The following is an 18,628-nucleotide window of genomic DNA, read 5'->3' as shown; positions in this document are numbered from 1 at the left end:
AGAGAGAGAGACAGAGAGAGAGAGAGAGAGAGAGAGAGAGACAGACAGACAGACAGAGAGAGAGACAGAGAGAGAGACAGACAGACAGACAGAGGGAGAGAAACAGTCTAGAGAAGAAACTATTAAAGAGAATTGTGATAGGGATGATGCTGGAGTTGGTGGCTTTGGGGGCGGGGCTTACTAAGTTTCTTTAAGAGGTTGGCCACTTGGAGTTTGGCCATGCTGCAGTGAGTATATGGGCGACACAATTGAACATGTTTTCTTTTTTGGAGGGGTAGCACAGGGTGAAAGGGTAGACCTGAGAGAAATGAGAAGGAAGTGTCATCAAGGTACACTAAATTTCCAAATAATTAATAAAAATATTGTGTTGGGGAAATATTTTCAAATAATCACATGATTCACCTGAGTATCTTCAAGGATTAAAACTTCAGACAAATTCTGAGCACATATTTGTTCTTGAGACTGAACATTCAGATCTCTGTAGACCTTCCTGGTTACCAAAACTCTGGCTTGTCTGTTTTACACAGAGGCCCAAGCCCCTCCACGCTCTCATATTGACCAATCTGATAGGGAAGCCAATAACTTCCCTTAGCATCTCCTGTGGTCCATTGATGTTCTTTTAGTTCTACATATGGATCTGTTTTACTTTCTGTTAATCTCCATGTCCAGGACTTGGCCACTGTCTTAGTTAGGGTTTTTTTTATTGATGTGAAGAGACACCAGGACCACAGTAACTCTTATAAAGGGAAACATTTAATTTGGGCTGGCTTACAGTTCAGAGGATTAGTCCATTATCATCATGGGGGGGTGTATGGTGGTATACACACAGATGTGGTACTGCACAGAAGCTGAGAGTTCTACATCGTAATCTATAGGCTAAAGGAAGAGACCCTGAGCCACTGCCCTGGCTTGAGCGTCTCAAACTTTAAGATTCCCCTCCCAAATGACACACTTCCTCCAACAAGGCCATCCTGTAATACCACTTCCTATAAGTCTGCCGGGGGGGGGGCATTTTCATTCAGACCACCACAGCCATCTACTTTCTGACTTTGTAAATAAGTGATTAAATGAGCAGATTTGTGATCTAAGTTTTAGCTAGTAAAAGAACATCTGCTTATATCTTTTCTGTACACTTCCCAAATGACCCTTTACTATTTTGGTTTGTTTGTTTGTTTGTTTGTTTTGTTTTGTTTTGTTTTGTTTTTGTTTAAGTATTATCTCTGTAGCCTTAACTAGCCTTGAACTCATTGATTTAGCTTCCCAAGTGCAAGCATTATAGCCATGAACCACCACGTCTAGATCCAAATCCATGACTTTGCATTGCCTGATTTAAAACCTTTGATCCTCAGTATCTTTGCCAATGAGATGAAACTAGCAGCTCTAATGGATGGGAAATTTCTATAGACAAAGGGCATTTTGCATGGTGTGTTTTCCACATTGCCTGAAAACCGAAGAACAAATTTCTCTTGGTGCCTGGATGTTGACTGTAGTTTATAATTCTTTGTCTGCGCTAGAGCTTAGAGGAGTCCCAGGGACAAGGAGTCTCTAGGGTTATGAGAGCCAGAGAGAGGTGAAGGCTTTCCAAAGCCACTTGGGCTCTCTTCAGCTGCATGTAAACTCAGAGGTGCTGCCTGTACCATGGTGCTGTCTTTCTCTTTTTCCTTTCATGCTATGAACACTTGCATGAAATAAAGATCTCCAATTCCTCACTGTTTCGCCTTTGACTTCTCCTCAGAGGCACTGTAGCAACTGATGGGCGTGAAACCATTTTTGGTGACACCAGTGGAGAAGGTTATGTGAAACTGAGCAGGGAATCCAGAAGGCAGCTGCTTCTTAGATTTTTTTTTTTTTACTCCAACCAGGGTTTCTTTTAATGCAAATGGAAAAACCCAGGGAGGAAAACAGATGCAGAATGTGAGCATAGACTCCATCCAGGACCACAGTCTGGCTCCAGGAAAGCTCCTTTTACTTAAAATCTCTAAAGCCAGAAAAGTATATATTGGGCCTCAGCAGGAGCTGAGAATTGTAATAAAGGGTAAACTCTCCTATTTTCTTTCAGTTTGTGTTTTCAGGGATCTGAATGATGTTTCCCAAGCAGTGAACAAATCCGAGGGAAACAAAAGTGCTGAAAATGGGCTTTTATACGCAGACTCCAGGCAAACTCCCATCGTCTTGCAGAAAATGCTTTACAGAGGGAAGACCTGGGAATGTTGCCAGTAGCACAAATGGCAAGAGCCTGGCAAGTCTGGGTGCTGAAGAATTTTCTATAAAGATGTTATATCCAAGATACCCTATGAAAGCACTGATGGCGTGATGTCAAGTGAGGATCCAATGAGCATTATAATGTAAAGGCTATTTAGCAAACATTTTGTGAATCATTCTACACCAAGGGTGCATTCAGGAGTCCCTTCCTCCTAGAATACTTACAAAGATACCATTTAGTAGTTTATTCAGAAACTATTTATTTACTTAGCACCTGCTACTTTCAAGCATTGAACACGTTGTTGAGGATCCCCAAGTGAACAACACAGACACTGTCACCATCTTCAAAGCATGTGGAGTTGTGGTAGCAAAACAGATAGCCTAGCACAGAGAATGATCATTGCAAAAGGGAGACGCAAGAGACAGATGTATCTATTAGGCAGGGCAAAGGTACCTAAATTCCCTGAAGTAAGCGGAATTAAATGACTTCCAAGAACTACCCTGAAGCACAGACAGGACTCTGGAGGCTAGCAGCCTTGCCATACTCAAGATTGTGATTAGGTGTCAGTGAGCTCGTGTAGTCCATAAAGCACTTCCCTTGAAAGCAGTGAGCTTGCTTAGTCCTTCTAGAAAGCAGGAAGCTCTGAGTTTGGATCTTCTGAATCAATCTAAAAAGCTAGGCACCGTGCCAAGTAGCTAAAACCCCAAGCATGGGTGTGTGGGAAATAAAGATGAGAAGATACACAGAAGCTTGTGCTCCAGATACATAGAACGATGTGAGGAAGTTCCAGACCAATGAGAGAAAGATAGAGCTATCTCACAGAGAAAGTAGAAGGTATCTGAAGACCAATACCTAAGTTATCCTTTAATCTCCACACAAGGACCATACAGACACACACCCATACACATATTTTCATCCAGACATATTTGAGCATGTGCACACACACATGCACGCACACACTCAAAAGAGCAAGGAAAAGACTGGTTATGGATTTTCTTAAGAAAGTGACAGGCTCTCATTGTGCTATTGGCCAGGAGTGAGAGAGAAGGAGAGGTGCAGAAGAAGGAACTAGAATCTGAAACAGGGGTCAGCACGCTTATATGGGCTCTGGAATAGTACAACAGTCAAATGGAATAATGGAGCCATCAAAGAAGCCTGTCAAATAAACATATAAAACTAAACAATGACCTTCCTCAGTTCCCACCCATTATTGTTGGGCCATCTTCCAACTCCAAGTGGACATCTCTTTTCTCCTGTTTGGTCCAACTCATGTATCTACGTTCAAACAATGTCTTCTTGCTGATGTGTCTGTCCTCTGACCCTGGCTCATTAACACCGAGTTTTTGTACAAAGTAACTTTTCTGCCCACCCCCATTCTGGTGAGCACCGGGGCTCCTTCTGGTGTGTCACACCTACCTGTGCATAAAAGGTCATGGAAACCCTCTCTCTCAGGACCGCATCAAACTAAACAAGCAGAAGAAAGGTCATGAAAAGATATTGATTTGTTTAACAATGGTGGTAAATAAGCCTAATTTTTATTGTTAATTCCATCCAACCAGAAAGCCTACTGCACAGGTTTACACGGCTGAGCTGCAGTCACTGTGGGAGATCATTAGTGACACCTGTCACTGACAAATGCTAGGATAGTAAGCCAGGCATCACAGCAGTCATTTTCAGCCCCAACTCTACTCAATGCCTTCTACCTCTGGGAAGCCTATTTGATTGGAGACATCCTTGACAAATCTAGAAATATAATGGTCTCTGGCTCCCTCTTGCCTCCTACTCACACAAGTCTCCCAGACAGCCTTTTCCGGTGCTCCTGTTTCTCCACCCTACTGCTGTAAAGCTTAGCCTAAACTACTCTCTTGTCTGGGTTGCTGCATTGATCATTTTGTGTCCTTCTTGCCTGCTTCCCTCCAGAATAACCATTCCATTGAACATACTGTTTTCCATTCTTAGATGAAATGATATAGAGATACAGAGAAGCCAACTCAAACCCTATCTCTGATCCTTAAACAAGACACTTCAACTGTTTCTTGTTACTCTGAGATTGCTCTCCAACCAGCCCTGGCTCTTCACCTCGCTTACTCGGCTTTATTGGGCTCTATCCATGGTACTTCTTTTGGCATCTCAAACATGCTGTCATCCTTTTCTCAATCAGCCCTTGCATGTGTTTTTATCTCCACTTAGGATGACATTTCATACCCATCAGCACACACAGGGACACATTTTCAGGCACATATCTTAATTTCAACTAATTAACCATTCATCTATGTTAATCACACTTTCATGCCTCATTATGGACTCTCCGAGTATCAAGTATATCTTTCTAATTGCACTAGTGATAGATGAACTTGTATAATTATTTCTGTGATCATTTCATTAATTTCTACTTCTCCCACCAGACTAAGTAAGATCATATTAGGTTCTCTCTTATGGCCCACTGAATTCTGATTAGCTATCCTAGTTTGGGGCATCAAAATTTATTTTAAAAAATTATGAGTTATAATTTTAACATCTACTTTATAATCTATTAGATTTTACAGAAAGACTAGGTGTTAATAAGGGAGAATGTATAAATTTGAGTTTATGTCATCTCACTTTGCCCTTAAGGAAGAAACTCATGAACATTTCTAAAGAAAATAGATCAATACTGTGATTGCTTAGTCAAAAGTAGGTAAGATCATGGCATCAATGAAATGTTCTATCGTTCTATTTGAATAGTATATTGTGGGAAAAAGCTGCAGTGGACTGGCGGTTGGATCATAGGGAAGTCCTCTATCGTCACAAGAAACATGAGGGCACAAGAAACATGAAAGCAGGCCACAATAGACACGAGGGAGTCCGTGGGTTTCCAAGAGTTTATTGTTCATGGCGAATGTAGATGGTGTGCACTCCCCAGTTAATCCAGGGGATAGCTGGCTTAAATAGGGGAAGGGGAAGAGGAGGGACTGGGAAAAGGAATAACTTAATTTAGCTATGCCCCCTGGTAACTCATGAATATGGAAATCTCTCAAGACTGAGGCCTGTAGTCACACCCTCTACCTATCCTACCTGTCTAGGTTAAATGGAGATTAGACATCGAGTCAGGACCCTGGGTTCTGGAGGCCTGCCATTGCCCCATTGGGGTCTCGGGTTCCAGGCCCGTGCCCACCCAAGAACCAAGATACCCTTCCATGGCCCAACAACTCCCCCTGTTTGTTTTGTTTTTTTAAAAAGGAGGGGGCATCTCTGTGTCATCTGTGGTTTACAAGGTGCAGGTTAATGGAGATGTAGACTATGTGTCAGGAGTCTGGCATCCAGGGGTGTGGTGAGATATGTGCCGTCCTTACACAGGCGATGGTCACCTGTTAGGTCTCCAGCTATCTCAAACACAGTGCTCGACTGGGGAGACCAAATCATCCCTTCACTGTCCTACAGGATATTAATACACATCGATTTGTTATGGTTTAGTTTAAATTTTAAGCATCATTAAATAGTAATGCTTTTCCAATAGTAAAGTAGTAAATACTCTCATTTCACAACTACCACTATATATAAAAGGGGGTCAGAAAGACAAAAGTCTATTAAAATTCTTCATTTAAAATACTATGTAATAGATAAGAACTGCATCCCTAATATGTATGAGGTACATTTCTAAGTATTGGAACTGTTATTGCTAAATAGAAGAAGCAAAATAAATACCAACATCAAACTCAATTCCAGTCAGCACAGACAGATATTTCCTTTTAAAGATAAATAACTGTAGCTGGGGAGCACCTCTGCCTCCTCACAGGACTAATGATTTGAAAGGAGGTATCTCAGAAACTGGGCTTTTGATATGTCAATTAATGGCTTCTGGGAGGAGTAATATTCTATGTGTAGGATAGCTCCATATAAGCTATTTGTAGACATGTATGTATTTTGGAATCTGACAAAAATAATAGGTTTCCATATGGCTTCCTCAAATGTCCTTAGAGCTCATTATCCCTCCCCTCTACCCTCTTGTGCCCACCTTCCCAGCTTATCTTCACATCCACACATTGTTCCTCTTTACACCTTTATGTCACATGTTTCTACTCTCATACCTCCCTTAAGATATTTTCTTTCCTTGGAGGAGAAAGGGAGAGGGCATGAGAAAAAGGTCTCAATGAGGGGAGGACTGGGAGGGAGCAGTACTTGCTTGTGTTGTAGATAGATAGATAGATAGATAGATAGATAGATAGATAGATAGATAGATAGATAGATAGTGTCTTAGTCAGGGTTTAACTGCTGTGAACAGACACCATGACCAAGAGAAACTCTTATAAGGACAACACTTTTGGACCTTGCAGGTTCTGAGGGTCAGTCCATTATCATCAATTCATGAGCATGGCAGCATCCAAGCAGGCATGGTGCAGGAGGGGCTGAGACTTCTACATCTTCATCTGAAGGCCCCTAGGAGAAAACTGGCTCCCATATGGTTAAAAAGAGGGTCTTCACAGTGACACACTCCAACTAGGCCACACTTACTCCAACAAGGCCTCCTAATAGTGCAATTTGCTAGCCCAAGCATATTCAAACCACCACAGATGGATAAAAGGTATTTCCTTCCCTCATTCCCCATGTCCCTTCTCTAATCTCCTGAGTTGTACAAGTGTTAGTTTGCTCCAAACTAACTATACAAACCTAAATATTCTAAGTTAAGATCCACATATGAGAGAAAGAGAAGGCACAGCCTGTGTCTCCCTGGCTCTAGATTATTTCACTGTATTTCTTTCTGTTCCATCCATTTACCTGCAGATTCCATGGTACCATTTGCCTTCACAGCTGAATAGAATTGGACTGTACATATGTACCACATTTTCATTATCTTTACATTCGTTGATGAACATCTGGGCTGTTTCCAGTTCCTCCTGGCTATTATAATTAAAGCTGCAGTGAATATGGGCAATATGTACCTCTGTAGTAAGATATAAATCCTATTGGATCTATATCTCCTGACACTGGTTGGCTAGGTCATAGAGGGGATTTGTGTATAGTTTTTGAGGAATTCCCAGACTCATTGCTATAGTGGTTGAATTCCCACCAGCAGTGGGTCTTCCCCTCCCCCACATCTTCCTACCATTTATCATCCTTTGTTTTCTTGACAGACATTCTTAAATATAAGTAAGTAAAATCGATACAAAATTAAGTACTAGTAAGTGCTAAGGGGAAAATGAAATAAATAAAGCAATGTAAAGAGTGGGGTGAGAAGTGGGTGTGCATCTCAGTATGGACCCATGGAAAGGCCTCCATGAGAAAAAGAACTTGAGGTAAAAATAAATCCAAAAAAAAAAAAAAAAAAATTGAGCCGTGCACATTATTTTTCATTTAGTCAATTAGTTAGAGTTGTTTAGGAGCTGAATCCATAAACACTTGAAGTGATTGTTTTCACTCTCTATGTGTCCATAAAGCACTGCTTCTGAATAAACAGATCTGTTCACACATTTCTGGCACTGTGTGGACCACCAAGGATGCTCCTATGGGATACTGTTGCTCCCTAAGGCTTTTCACTCATTGCATGCTATAATCCAATCCCAGAATTCAGACACACCCCACCCCCACCCCACATTAGTTTTCAGGAAGAGGACACCTCTTATCAACCCCCTGGATGCAGCTACAGCTTGGCTCCAGCAAAACAGGAAGAGGCTTCCAAGTCACCACTGGATCTGCTTCTAACAACCATCCCAAGACTTGAAAGTTGAATAAAAATCATAGCCTTCTGTCTGGTGAGATTCATGTCCCCTAGGCCATTAGAATATGTTTGATTTATTCCACTGTTTCATATTCAGATGCAAGTTTTGCGTGCCCATTCATCATGTGTGCACTTACTTACAGAAGTCTCTTTATGCATGGTCATTTCCTTGGATCTTCTGTACAAAAAAAAATTTCAAATGAGTCCAGTGTACTGAAAATCATATACACAAATTAGCACCTTGTGCTGTGTGATAAATGCTGTGAGAAGGAACAACACAGAAGGGCAATATTATGTCAGAGTGAATGCATAATCCCTTTCATAAAACAAATGAGATTTGTGTTAAAATATGTAGAAGAGCAGGACTCCACATTGTTAACCAGAATACACTCAGTCAGTGTTCTGTGACCTGCTCAATGTAGGGGACACAACACTGTTTCATGTTCTCATCTTTCAGGGTCTGACAATGTATGTAGCAGGTCAGGGGAAAAGACAGCAGGTCCATTCTATGTTTAAGTAGACTGTGTATTCCAATTACCAGAACAATTAAAATTTTTACTTGGAAGAACTAGGCTTTAAGAGAATATTTTTTCAGAAACTTATATCTCCGAGAAGGTGAAAGAAAGCTCTGGAAGAGTCTGAAAAGTCTAACAAACCAAATACTGCTGTCTTCATCATGTGACCATGGGAAGTTATTTTACCTCTCTTGTTTGTTAATCCACAATTAATGATTCCCTTCATACAGTGATGGTGAATTGTACTTGACATTATGTGGGAAGGTCCCCATTTACTCAGAGTTTAACCCACCATGGGTGCTCTTAGAACCATAAAAATGAGATGTGGTAAGGCTACTGCCCAAGTGTACCATTCAAGAACCCTCTCAATCTCTAGCTATAAAACCTCTGCCAAAGGATCCAGCCTATCTTCCTGCTTCTTCTATGCCTGGAATTATAATGGCACATAGGATGCTCTCAGTGGTTACTTGCTGAGTGGATAATTAAATTAATGCCATAATTAGTAAAAATATTTTAAAATATCACTCATTTTTAAGAAACCTTGCTTGAATATAACCCCTGTATTTCTTAGTGCAATGAGGCTTTTAATCCTGGGTCCTCATAGTGACACTTAGCCCCTATCAAAGGAATACCTAGCTGCTGCCCTAAGTAAGGGGATTTTCATCTGTGTGAGAATGATCTTCTGAATTTGTGTCCCTCACAAAAGTGCCTTGTGCACAAAGAGGCCAGGCCAGGCCAGGACAGTAGAGGTCCTGAACTAGAGGTATAGGTAGCTATGAGCCATCATGTTGGTGCTAGGATTCAAACCCCAGTCTTCTGAAAGAGCAACCAGGGCACTTAACTGCTGAACCATTTCTATACCCCTAAGAGTTAGTTTTAAAAGAGTCTTGTGGAGCCCAAGAGATGGCTCAGTAATTAAGAATAGTTGCTACTCTTGGAGAGGGCCTGGATTGGTTCCCAGGACCCACGTGGTGGTGGCCCACAACTGACTTGTAACTCTACTTTTAGGGAGATCCAATGTGCTCCTCTGGCCTCCGTGGGTACCAGACACACATGTGGGGGGTGTGTGTGTGTGTGTGTGTGTGTGTGTGTGTGTGTGTGTGTGTGTGTAAACATTCACACATAAAATTAAAGTAAGTTAGTAAGTTAATGTCTTTAAAGAGCCTTGTAGATGGGTGGGAGGGGGTTAGACCATATTTGTGTAGAAAGTAGAACTGGTAGAAAGCATATTATTTGGGGTCACATGATTTGTTTTGAGTACTCTGCTATAGACATCTTAGGCAATCTGTTTTCCAATGCCATCTTTTTGGTTTTTTCTACTAATGTCAATTATTATGAACTACATATAGTTTAAGGTGTCATCTAGAGACTACCAGTGCTTGATATAGAGTAGGCTAACATTATCTGACTAGCCTCAATATCCCAGACACTTTCAGAGCTTCAAACACTGTGCCTACCTGATGTTACCCTTAGAATCCAACTCAGTTGGTTTGTGAGGGACAAAACACATGGCTTTCATAAAGCTGCCAGCTACTCGGCCAGGTGGTCAGAGTACAAAATTCATGAAAGAGTCTTATGAACATGGACCTGGAATAGCCTCTTAAGAGTTCCTTGGAAGGACAAAGTACTCTTCCTCTTCTCAGATCTTGCAAACCAGGACTATTCTATGAACACAGCGGCATCACCTACCCATGCTCTGTGCCACTCTCCCCTCATGCAAGCCTTTCCTGTCACTTTAGCACTTAAGCTTCATCCCTAAGGCAACTACTAGTGAAAAGATAAGTCACAAGCACCCTTACAAATGGACCACAGGGCATTCATGTGCACACTCATGTATGTGTATGAACTGTGTGATTTATATCCATGACCCACTCTTTCCCAGGTTGTGTTAAGTGGGTAAATGTCTTTATAATCAAATGTCATCCACCATCCTGAGCACCAATCCTCCTTACAGCCATGATTAACACCTACTCCTATTCAGCATCAATTGTATGAACAAGGCCATAAGCACCTGAGAAGTTGATAAATAGCATTAGAGAACATGAAAAAGGCACGATGTAGGGGCATTTTCAAAAAAAAAAAAGTACACCTCTCAGAATCACCATGGGACAGCTTTCAAGAGAGAGAGAAGTGTCATTATGTAGCACTCTGTGGTCACTTCGTTAATAAAGCCCTTTTATGTGGGGCAGAGTTAATTAGAGTAGAGAGAAGGAAAGAGTGCTAGGTCTTTGCAAATTCCACTTCATTAATTAGCACAGCGACCCCACAAAATAGACGGTGATATTACCCCTGGACAAGTCAGGGATCTGAGGCACAGATCACATAGCTTGTGTAATGCTGCATCTCTACTTCTTGTTGAGAACATCATGCAATACCTCCTTAAGACTCGGAAGGCAAAGACGTCCTCCCATCCTGTAAGAATCCCAGCAGGGAGTAGAAGGATAAGAATTGCATCCTGGCTGTGCAGCTTATGCAATTAGTACATTTGATGAGTGCTTTGCGCAGCATTGCGTTTAGACTCTTGTAGTAAACGACAATACTTAAGAGTCATATAGCGGCACTAAAAATAGTGATTAGAATGTATCTGTCTCCGTCTGTGAATCAGAATCCAGACACTTGTCTGGATTTCACCACACACGGATGTTTGAGGATTTAGTTTTTGTTGCTATTTAGTTAAGAGGAGCTTTCTTTTCTCTATAACAGTAATCACTATTAGCGTGGACTTGTATGACATCAAATGCCAGGCCTCCATTTGCGAACTGCATGTATCTTCATTTCTCTTTTTGACAGAGTTGGTGCCTCTGTGGTAGCCTATACCGGATCCTCACAGTCCTGAGCCTGTCAACAGTTAATCACAGAGCTATTGGCTACTGGTAGATTCCAAAGAAGGAAAAGTCATGTTTTGTTTCATATGTACCCATGGCTGAGCCTGCTAGGTCTCAATGGATAGTTCCAAACCCACAGCCCTGGATAAACTTAGTGGGACTCAAACAGAACAAAACAAAAGGACGTATAGGGAAGAGTAGGAGGTGATAGGAAGGAAGGGAGGTCAAAGAAGAGTTGGGTGAGCATAACCAGAGCATTGTATAGATGTGTAAAATGGTCAAGGGATGCATTTAATGAATTGGTCCCTCATAAGTTACCAGGGAATTGCCCTGGTTTCATACCTGAAGCAGGTTCTTCCCATCAACCAGACTTGGAATCCACCCATCTCAGTGAGACTCTCTTTCCCTCTGCCAGTCCTGTGAATCTTTTTACCTAGAACAAGTTCCCACCACAAGCATTGTGGGAGCTTCCTCTACTGAACCCTCTGTCTCTTTCCTTAATTCCACAAACAGTTTATCACCCAAAAGGGGCAGAGAAGTATTTTAACTTGCAACTAGGTTTCTGTCACTGTTCCACTTAGTACCACTGAGTTCCTTCTAGTTATCATTAGAGTTAAATATAAGCATCTGGTGCTGTAAGATCAGTCTATGTGTCTTTTCTTGCTTGTTACAACCTCCTCTCTTTGTTTGCCACCTTTCACTCACACCCTCAATTAAATGGAAGAGCATGTGCATTGACTATTTATAATTTCTAGAAAGAATGGCTCATCACAAATACTAGGTCTCCCATCATTCCAAGGGAAAGTCATCCATTGCCCCTGATTTGAATCACATCATCAGCCATCTCATTCTTTGATGACCTTCTGCTCTTCCATGTGACTCTTCACATTTCGTCAATGTGTACCAGTGTCTCTGGGTGTGGGACATGTGGTATCTCTTAATTTGTTACTAGACTGTAAACATCACTTCAGTAGGTGCCACACCCATCAGTACTCAACAGACACTTGCATGGTCATGGAAGGATATGAAACTAGCAATTCTTCCAGCAATCTGAAAGGCTTTGGTCTTCTATACCTCTATTCCCAACCCATGTCAGTCTCACAGTTCAGCCTAACAAGCTGTCCTTCTTCCTTCTCCTAGGAGCGGCTTGTGCTGTCTGTACTCCCCAGGTTTGTCGTGCTGGAAATGATCAATGACATGACCAACGTGGAGGATGAGCACCTGCAGCATCAGTTCCACCGCATCTACATCCATCGCTATGAGAATGTCAGGTAAGGACCCTGACACCCTACCCTGGTCTCCAGAGGATCAGTAATGCATATGTGCCTATCTCTCTAGTCACTCTGCTTTGAGTGCCAGATGTGGTGTAGTCCTTTGTGTACCTGATTAATGAATTAAGGAGTGACAATTCATCAGAGACATTCACATTTCCAGTTTGAGCACAGAGAAGAATGCTGAAAATTTTTATTATTTTTGCTGATTGATTTATTTCAAGGATTCTTTAAAGTTAATTTGCTGTATTTTAAGTCCAAAAGCCTTTTAGGAGATGATAAAAAAAATTCATCCTGGAGGCATTAGTTATAATTACATAATCTCCTCCATACATCCCTCAGACAATGTGTGAGATCAACATAAAGAAAGATGCAGCTTCTTTTTCATTATAAACATATGTTTGTAAGCAACCATACACACATACATTCTTACATTCGACCCAGCTGTTTATCTGTTCACTCGTCCAAATACTCATCCATCTACCAGTCCACCTGTTCATCCACCTGTCTATATAGCCATCCATCCATCCATCAGTCCACCTGGCTGTTAGTACCCTTTTTGTGATCAGCATAATACTGTGTGGCAGATTCTGAAATCCATTGTAATGAAGACCTTAATTTAGTTCTTAATTTTGACTTTTCCTTGTATGCGGCCTTGAATAATTCATTTACTCCAATTTCAGTCTCTGTCTGTAAAACAGATGATTTAGCAGCTATCTTGCAGAGTTTTTCTGTAGATTACATGCGTGAAGATACATATACACAACATAGGTTTAAAAATCCACTTGAGTATCAGGTATATTGCAGATTGTTTCAGATTGCACTTCCTAGTTGCAAACAATCAGTCCTGGGTGAATCAAAAATACACTTAGAGGCTACACTGCAGCTCACAGACTAGCTGGGGAAGGGTAGAAAAGCAGACTTGGGGGATAGACTGGAATAAAGAAAGGTCACAAAGGCAGAAAATTAGCTCTAAATCATATGAATACACTTGTCCATGTAGGGGCCACTGCAATGGTCTCTGCTTAGACCACTTCTTCTGGGAAAAACCATAGTCCTGACACATAGAGTGCCACAATCCCTCAGCAGATGTGGGACTTTGCTGTCTCTGCTTCATCCATTTTCTGTTCCTCTGGCTTTTTTTTTTTTTTGCATCTTAAGTTAAGGCCAGAGGCAAATGTATACAATTGGCTAAGCCTAGTCATTTTCTAGAAAAGCCAGAAAAGCTAGCATCTGACATTTTCTGCTTGCATGATAGAATTGCATATCCCTCCTACCAAATCTCATAAGGCAAGATTTCCCAGCACTGGATACAAATCATTGTATTGATGAGCTCCCAAAATGAAACAGCCACACAGGCACACACACACACACACACACACACACACACACACACACACACACACACACACACACACATGCACACACATACACACACACTCACACACATAAACACACTCACACACACACTCACATACACATACACACACATATACACATACTCACATACACATATACACACACTCATACACATACACACACATACACACTCACACACTCACACACACTCACCCACACTCACACACACACTAAGTCCCTTTCTTCTCAGCTTTGGTGACAAGCAGTAGCACCGCCTAGGAGCATCCATGTGCACTATCTGCCTGCATTGAGGACACACATTTTGGTGCACTGCCCTGCAGAGAACACAATTCTGACAGGTCTTTAGCAGTGATAGAAGCCACCATGATTTAGATACTGGAGTTTGCCAAGCAGAAATTTGCAAAAGGTAACCCCAGTGAGAGGTACACCCACACAGAACTTTATCTCTCAAAAAAAAAAAAAAAGAGTCCATCAATACTGCTTCTAGATCACAGTATCTATTACCTAACACAGTGGGGAGGTTTATTACCCAGTGTGCAAAGGATTATAATTGATGGTGTATTTTTTGGAGATAAATCAGGATCAAGGAAGTAGAGGATGGGGTATGGTGTAGAGAAGCTTGTCTGGAACAGACGGTTCCTTTTGGCCCTACCTGAGACAGGAGTTAGCTGAATTTCAAAAGCAAAGACATGAAGTCTGGTCTGCTCTAGGTAAGGATGAACTTCAAGATGTACATATGATAACAAATTTCCCACTGTATTTCCCTGGTGGAAAAGTAGCTTGACAATCAAGGCAGGCCCAGACAGAGCAGAAATTAGATGAATATTAGAAAATAATAAGCAAATAAAAAAATGTTTTATGGATAAATGTGTATTATGGATCATATATATATACACATATATTTATATATTTGTATACACACACACACACACACACCCCCCTCACAGAGGTTGCTTTTCCCAAAGATCTGCTTGGCAAACTGTAGCATCCAAGTAAGTGTTGCTGCTATCGCTGCTAAAGGCCAGAGTGAGAGCTATGCTCTCTGCAGGACAGTGGACTGAAATGTGTGCCCTCAGCCCCGGACACAGAATGTTCACAAGTGTTGCTAGGAGTTAATATAAGTAATAAAATACATAACATATGAAAGGGCCTATCACTGTGAAGAAAAGGAGAAATGAAAAACTACCTTTAAAAAGAAAAAGGATACGCCTACACATGTAGGGCGTTCTACTCTGGCTCCCGAGTTCATCAAATGTTCTTGGCCTCCATTCTATGCTAATCATTTTTCGCTCCGCTCTGTGGTCCATGTGATCTCTACCCCGCCAGTTTATTATTAACAAATCTCATGGGGTCTCTTTTCCAGGAGTTCACACCACACTCAATGAGCATGTGGCCTTCCTGCTCTGTGTTCTCCGTGCTTCTAGGTAATAGAAGCAGTTTCTGAGAATTTTGTGAGCATCAATCATAGCCCCTAGGACTTGCTCCTCTCCAGGAGGCAGCAGTGAGGTACCTGAGCCAGGGGCCCCTGGTGCTGGGAGGATGAAGTTCACTGGTGGCAGAGGGGCCTCTCCCACCTGCCTGCTAGGAGGCCACCTGCCTGCTAGGAGGTGCTAAAATAAGACCAGAAAGAAGGAAAGCAGAGGAGGATTTTTCTTAGCCAGTGTCTGAGAACAAAGCCAGACCGGCTGCTCCACCCCCTCCCCAACCCCCAAAGCCATCCGCAGTGGCATTAGAAGCATTTTTGAAATTATTTCTAATCTTGTCACCCTCTTCATAGCAACCTGCCTTGTTTGTTCTCCCTTCCCTACTGTTGCTTTAATTTCAGTGTTTCTTTGATGACTGATGCCTAAAATTTATCCCCTGAACATTTCCAAGTTTCATTTTATGTTGTATGACTCTCGACTCCTACTGGTGGTAAAGGGCACAGTTATACCTATTGGGAGATTCTGAATTTATGTCCTGAGGGAAGAAACCTTTCGACCCTTGAGTCCAGCACCTGGATGAAACAGAATCACAAATGGCAGGCTGCTTCTGTCAATCATCAATCCCTTATTGCAGCCAGTGACTGAAGCAGGAGCCTCTACATCATCAGTGCCCATGATTATTCATCCAAGACCCTTGCTGGAGCAGATATGTGACTGTGGGTCCCCTAGAGATCTAAGGGTCTCCATTTACAGCAAAACACACCCTGAAAAAGGAGGACTTCATTTTGAGTAGTTGTGCTGATTTGGTTGAGAAAACATGTACTAAAGCCAACTATGTTCTTAGCAAGGAGAACCCAGACGTGACTTTTGTCTTGTTTCATAGCCCACTGAACCATGTGCCAGTGCGCTGTTGTTAAGTGTCATGGAGTGGGGGGAGCACAGAATTGGTAAGACACTGGAGATTGGTCTGATTGGAGATGGGTTACGTCAAATGGAGAGGACCCTATAAATGTTTGTTAATAGCACATGAGTAAGGTTATGAAGAGCATGTAGGATTTTAATAGAAAGGACCAGTCACTCCCAGGGAGAAGCACAAGACTGTGCAGAGCCATGAGGCATAAAACATTTCTGGACCTTTCGCAAAGGGTGAAACACTAGCAATAATCAAATCCGATGTCCTGTTTAGCACCCATCCTTGCATTCTGAAGTCCTGAAACAGCACGGCCAGATGAGTAGGACACTGACTTCTAATGATAGTACCAGCTCTGTTGCATGTCACCAGCCTGGAGACAGCAGTGCTGGTCCCACCAGATAGCAGGGCAGATTGACCAAGATGGTGGTCATGCAGTGCCTGGCTTATACAAAGCTTTGGAGGACTCTACCCATTCCTTGTTCAACGCTGTATGCATCGAGTAAGACTTCACATCACTGAAATCCTTACAAATAAGAGTGGTTTTAGCTAATTCTGCCAAGGTCCCTCAGTGTTGCTACCTTAGCTCATCATTCTGGGGTAAATGTAGTTTTAGCTGTCCAGCAGGAAGGGTAGAACACATCCGAGAGTGTTCAGGGAATGAAGAGGCTCTGTGTCCTTTTCCCACCTGGGCCTGTATTGTTCTGTGTTAGTGACATCCGTGTTATTGTGCTTTATGAAACACAGAGATAAATCACAAAGTATCATCGCAAATGGCTCTCCTACTAAAGACCTCTTGAAGGTGCTTTACCACACAGGATCAGGAGGTCACCAGTTCCAGCTGTCCTTTTATCCTTCCTGATTTCTAAGTTGACCCTTTTCATTAAACACTGAGGTGTTCCTTTTAACATCCATGGCAGAGAGCTACAGACATAGCTGATTTATTTGAACGGTGTTTTTATGTCTCCCAGAATGGAGGGAAATATTAATCCACCTTTCCCCATCTTCTCTTTCCCTGTTGTTTAGTATTCTTTTTGCAGATGTCAAAGGATTTACCAACCTCTCTACGACCTTGTCTGCTCAGGAGCTGGTCAGGATGCTGAACGAACTCTTTGCCAGATTTGACCGGCTGGCCCATGTGAGTTGCATTTAATTCCATTCTAGTCCTTGCAGAAGTGAGGGCCTGCATGTGGAATTAGGGAGGAAACGATTCAGCCTTCATTGCCAGCGCCATTACCATGCTGCATCCTGTCTCTGGGCATGGACCCCTGACCCTCTCACACTCTGGAGGCCAATATTGCTTATTTATCAGATTGATTTTTCCCATGAAAGACAGCTGGTGGAGTGATTACAAACCCGGTCTTTTCTGTCTGCTTTCCACTCTCCCTTCACCAGGCCAGGTGCCATCCAGCTGCAGGCTCAGAGCTAGTGGTATGCAGAGCTGGCTGCCTGCAGTTTCCTAGCCAGCACCAGCCATCTGCAGTGAATTAACCTGTTTGCAAGAACCAGTGATGCTCTGAGCAACCCCATCACTGTTTTGATTGACCTACCTTGAGAGCTGTATTTTAGCCAGTAAGACAATACCTTTATTCTCCAGCTCCCTTAATCACAGCTAGGTTAGAAAATAGAGGCAACAAGATGGGCATCTACTATCCAAACACAGACTGGTACTCCTAGATCTACACAAATGACAGAGGAATACATTGTAGCCCTGCATCAGAGCGGCTTAGAGTTCAAATAGGAGTAATTCAAGTCCCAGCTTTGTGAAGTATCCAGAGCACTACTGACTTCTTGAGCCATGGTGGGAATTGAATCACACTGTGTCAAATACAAATTCACTGGTAGCATTCCAGATTTAAGGCTGTCACATTCTAAGGGAGATCTTGTCTTGGCTGCATCTGAGCAGCCATTAAATACTGTCGTGCCCCCTACATGTCGGGAGCAGGAGAATGATGAATGCCTATCTCTTTTCTTAAAGATAAGTGTAGTTGGGAATACAAGGGTGATTAGTGAGGCTAATTCTCAGGGTAAAATAAACAAATGTGATTGATGCAATGCTGTGAGCAGTGAAACAAATGCCACAGCCGTAATGAAGTCCAAGCATAGTGTGCCATGGGAAAGATGGTAGATGTAAGAAGTGGGGATGTGGGGGCCTATAAGCCATTCTATAAAAGACAAAATGGCAAACAAAAAGCAGATAGGAGATACAAGGTACACTAGGGTGGGGTGGTAAGTTGCTATCAAAGAAGCCGTCACAGCAGGGTGCATAAGGGAGTGGCATGGTGCTTTGTATCTTGTTCATGGTGGTTGCAATGACTACACATGTTTGCCAAAAGGGAAAGTCTTGTACATGATTGAGAGGCCAAATAGCAAAGTGGAGAACTTGTGGTATGGGAAAGTACAAG

General features: G+C 42.2%; 1 protein-coding gene across 3 annotated transcripts in view; it reads left to right on the top strand.

Annotated features, from left to right (window-relative positions):
* The window catches only part of Adcy8 (adenylate cyclase 8), a 215,879-nt gene that overhangs the window by 76,909 nt on the left and 120,342 nt on the right, over positions 1-18,628 (top strand). For all 3 annotated transcript variants that reach the window (XM_034516539.2, XM_034516538.2, XM_034516537.2), the window contains exons 4-5: positions 12,379-12,509; positions 17,250-17,361. In XM_034516539.2, the coding sequence (XP_034372430.1) occupies positions 12,379-12,509; positions 17,250-17,361 (243 nt within the window). The remainder of the gene's footprint in view (positions 1-12,378; positions 12,510-17,249; positions 17,362-18,628) is intronic.

Source organism: Arvicanthis niloticus, chromosome 13, assembly GCF_011762505.2.
Source record: "Arvicanthis niloticus isolate mArvNil1 chromosome 13, mArvNil1.pat.X, whole genome shotgun sequence".
NCBI classification, from domain to species: domain Eukaryota; kingdom Metazoa; phylum Chordata; class Mammalia; order Rodentia; family Muridae; genus Arvicanthis; species Arvicanthis niloticus.
This window is presented reverse-complemented; position numbering and strand designations above follow the sequence as displayed.